Source organism: Sinocyclocheilus rhinocerous, unplaced genomic scaffold (assembly GCF_001515625.1).
Source record: "Sinocyclocheilus rhinocerous isolate Xijiao unplaced genomic scaffold, SAMN03320098_v1.1 scaffold1, whole genome shotgun sequence".
In the NCBI taxonomy this organism is placed as follows: domain Eukaryota; kingdom Metazoa; phylum Chordata; class Actinopteri; order Cypriniformes; family Cyprinidae; genus Sinocyclocheilus; species Sinocyclocheilus rhinocerous.
This window is the reverse complement of record NW_015638974.1, coordinates 1,393,448-1,397,258: the sequence shown is the minus strand read 5'-3', so window position 1 is coordinate 1,397,258 and position 3,811 is coordinate 1,393,448. Positions and strand designations below refer to the sequence as shown.

At 35.8% G+C, this 3,811-nt stretch overlaps 2 protein-coding genes and 1 long non-coding RNA gene across 3 annotated transcripts in view; 2 read left to right on the top strand and 1 right to left on the bottom strand.

Moving 5' to 3' along the window:
* The window catches only part of LOC107750447 (small integral membrane protein 18-like), a 3,883-nt gene extending 2,256 nt beyond the window's left edge, over positions 1-1,627 (top strand). Inside the window, exon 2 of the mRNA XM_016565818.1 lies at positions 1,092-1,627. Within this exon, the coding sequence (XP_016421304.1) occupies positions 1,093-1,305 (213 nt within the window). The 5' untranslated portion in view covers position 1,092 and the 3' untranslated portion in view covers positions 1,306-1,627. The remainder of the gene's footprint in view (positions 1-1,091) is intronic.
* LOC107750445 (general transcription factor IIE subunit 2-like) overlaps positions 1-3,811 on the bottom strand; it is a 14,553-nt gene that overhangs the window by 8,775 nt on the left and 1,967 nt on the right. Inside the window, 1 exon segment of the mRNA XM_016565816.1 lies at positions 3,142-3,272. Coding sequence (XP_016421302.1) covers positions 3,142-3,272 — 131 coding nt within the window.
* LOC107750448 (uncharacterized) overlaps positions 3,194-3,811 on the top strand; it is a 2,075-nt gene continuing 1,457 nt past the window's right edge. The window contains exon 1 of the long non-coding RNA XR_001641147.1: positions 3,194-3,274. This is a non-coding gene — a long non-coding RNA (uncharacterized LOC107750448). The remainder of the gene's footprint in view (positions 3,275-3,811) is intronic.

The following is a 3,811-nucleotide window of genomic DNA, read 5'->3' as shown; positions in this document are numbered from 1 at the left end:
GTACACTACCATTCAAAAGTTTGGGGTCAGTAAGATTTTTATTTTTTTAAAGAAATTACTACTTCTATTTGACAAGGGTGCATTAAACAGATCAAATTGACAGTAACGACTTACATTGTTACAAAAAAATTCTAATTCAAATAAATGCTGTTCTTTTTTAACTTTCTATGCATCAAAGAATCTTGCATCATGGTTTCCACAACAGTAGTAATAATCAGAAATTGAGCGCCAAATCATATCAGAATGATTTCTTAAGGATCATGTGACACTGAAGTCTGGAGTAGTGAAGCTGAAAATTCACAGGAATAAATTTACATTTTAAAAAATATTAAAATAATTTTTTTTTCATGAAATGGCAATAATATTTACTGTGCTCAATGTTTTTTTTTTTTTTTATTAAATAAATGCAGCCTTCGTATGCATAAGAGACTTCTTTCAAAAATATTACAAAATCTTACCAACGGCAATGTATTTTTTAAATGCATGAACCTAAAAGCAACCAATAGTGAATTAAAAGAATTATAATACAATTTTTTTTAGCATTACTACAAACAATAGATGCAATTTTATGATAAGGCAGTATGTCCCAATACTTACTTACTTACACCTTTGTACTGCAAATCTACAGTATTTTTTTTTTTTTTTATAATTGATGGGTTGCCTAAGCAACTAATCAATTTTCAGTAATTCCTGAGTAATTATTCTGATTTTGGGTTAACCTGATCCCAATAAGATGAGTTGAGGTGTGAACTTGTGTTCAAAAACAGCTAAACAAAAATGCATCAAACTAGAGTCGAGCTCTCTTTAACTTAAAATGATGTATTGAAAACCCTACACTTATGCTGAAAGATACTCAAAAACAGTGGGTTGCAATGTAATGAACAAAGATGTCTGACTGACAGCTAAAGCACAGTATGAAATAATGTATGTGCTTTTCCTATCAACACCAAAAAACACAAAGTAGTGTGTAGAAATTGTCATTGAATCTGTCAATCACCCTGCCACCAGCTCTCCTTCCATCTTCATTCCTACCCACACCATTCTTCATCTTCCTCCTCAATAACTGACTGTATTTATCGGTCTCTCTGCAGTATGAACATGTCCAGCAGTTCTGCTATGATCCAGCAGATCTATCCCTTCCACGATGGCTGGAATATTGCCTGCTTCATCATCCTGCTCCTCTTCATCCTCACCATCCTCTCCCTCGCCACACTGGCGTTCCTCTATGAGCTGCTGGACTGCGGATGCTTCACCAAAACCAAAACCGTTCGTGACCTGCGCCGCCAGAGTGACGAGGTGGTTTAGTTGTAACCATGGTGACAGCGGACACGGTCGCCATAGGAACCCCAACAGCAGATCGGTGGAAAAGGCTGCAGATTTGGACGGAGCTCTTCGCCAGATTGGAGTCCCATAAAACACGCCAGACACATACAGAGACAGAAGCACTCTACTCCCACTAGCTCCAACAGCAATACACAGCACAGGTGTCTCCATAGCTTAAAATCTTAGATGAGATTTACACCAGAAAAAGAGGGAAAAACTAGCTTGTATGTGCACGTCATTGTCTCCTCTGCGTTCAGTATTCCAGTACTATTGTGTAATGACTATATAAAACTGTTGCATTTTTTGTTGAGAGTGTTTACATGAATCTTTCCCTTTGTGTGGAATGACAAAGTTTACATGTCAGTATTATAGAATTAATAAGTATGTATAACAATATGATTCGACAACTTCAAGCAAATATCACACAGTATATTTGGAGTAAAGGGAATGTTTGTATGTGTATGTTTACATTCATTTTTAGGTCAGATTTAATATGCGAATAATTGTTATGTATAACACTTCTAAGCTATATCAAGAAGCACACTAAAGGTCAATTATTGCATCTTTGCAATGCCTTAAAATTGTGTATTTAAAATTATATACCGGTAATAAAAATCACACAAGCACAAGAAATGTGTGGTTCCCATCAGGGTCACAGAAGATATCATCAGCTGCTAAAAATAAATTTTAATCTGTCTACATGCTCAAAAACGTGCAGAAACAGGCCTGTCCTTGAGCTTTGCTTCACCCTGATTACATATAAGAACGAGATTAATAAATCTAACATAAGAAAAAGCAGGACAATATTACTGACCTAGAATACACAAGCCATCATAACCACTAGAGATAGACTGATAATGTTATGATCGATATTTTCTACTGATATCCAGAATTTTCAACCTAGCTGGTTATTGGTTCTTTAATATCAGGCGACAAACAAAAAAAGCAAAGCACTCAACAACAGAATATTCACAGGTATAGTTATTTATTAACTTATAAAGTTGCCAGCCACCGCCATCATTTTTGATCATTTTCACAAAAATGTCATGGCCTCCAGAATATTTTGTTGTATGAATATCTGAACATACAATATGTCAAAAGAAAGAACAGAGCCTCTGCAAACAAACAATATGTTTTATTGTAGTTTCATGCATTCTTTTTTTAATCAACACTTGAATGTGGGTAAGTTTCATAAAAAAACAACATTTTGAACAAAAAGGTGAGAAAATCATGTTTTTGATTCAGAATCAGGATTCAGAACGATGCTCAAAACACAGATGAAGTCGATCGCTACCATCCCTATATGCTGTTTAATGATCGCGTTATTTTTCATATGCATCTGCTTACTTATGCGATCACTTGTTTCTGCTTCTTCGCTGTGTTTTATCTAGATTCAATACTCTTTCAGAAGATGTGTAATAGCGCCTCCTACTGTATAACAGTGAAAACACAAAGACAAAAAATTCGGTCAATGGCGGGGAAAGAGTTAAAAAATATTGTCTGGATAATTACTCAACTTTTAAAATAAGTTATGTAACTCTAAATGTAAAACCCAAAACAAAGATTCAGAATAAATATACACAAAAAAAGCAACAGCAATCATTAGTGTTATTATTTTTATGAATTATTAATATTCATGAATTATTAATACTCCAGTCTTCAGTGTCACATGATCCTTCGGAAATCATTCTAATGTGCTGATTTATCAGTTGTGCTGCTTCATATTTTTGTGGAAACTGTGATTTTTTTTCTTTGAGTTCTTTGATGAATATAAAGTTCAAAAGAAAAAGTAATAACACAACACATCTACTCTCTGACCTGTGCTGTTTTTGGAGGATGATGAGGTCTCTTTGTCTGGTTTGCTCTTTTTCTTCTTGGAGGATCCAGAGGCCTCAGAGGTCGCTGGTCTCTTCTCTACTGCAGGAGTGGACAGCGCTCTCTTTTTAAAGGGGTCATATGATGCGATTTCAAGTTTTCCTTTCTCTTTGGAGTGTTACAAGCTGATTGTGCATAGATAAGATCCCTGAAGTTGCAAAGAATAAAGTCTAAAAACCAAAGAGATATTCTTTATCAAAGTTAAGACTCTGCCACGCCCCCCTAAAACGGCTCGTTCTAACACGCCCCCACATATCTACCTCACCATGTGGAAATATTTGCATAATGCCGCCCAAATGTGCACGCAAAGAAAGAAGGCGTGGTTTCAGTAACCGCAGTTAGCATTGATGCAGCATGTCAGGGAGATGCTGTGTGTTTCAGTGCGAAAGCAAAAGCACTTTATTTGGCCTTACGAAAGTAGATGCATTTAGGAATCTTTAAGATTACAGAACAGCAATGCATTTTATGGACGACCGTTTCATGAACCTAGGAGAGGAGGTAATTCTGACTTTGCTATGACAATCTGGCGCTTCTGAATCAGCTACTGTTTTGTTATTAGTTTAAGTATTTGCGATTGACTGTTCAAATGCGGAGTTTTGCGCATCGTGTGAGT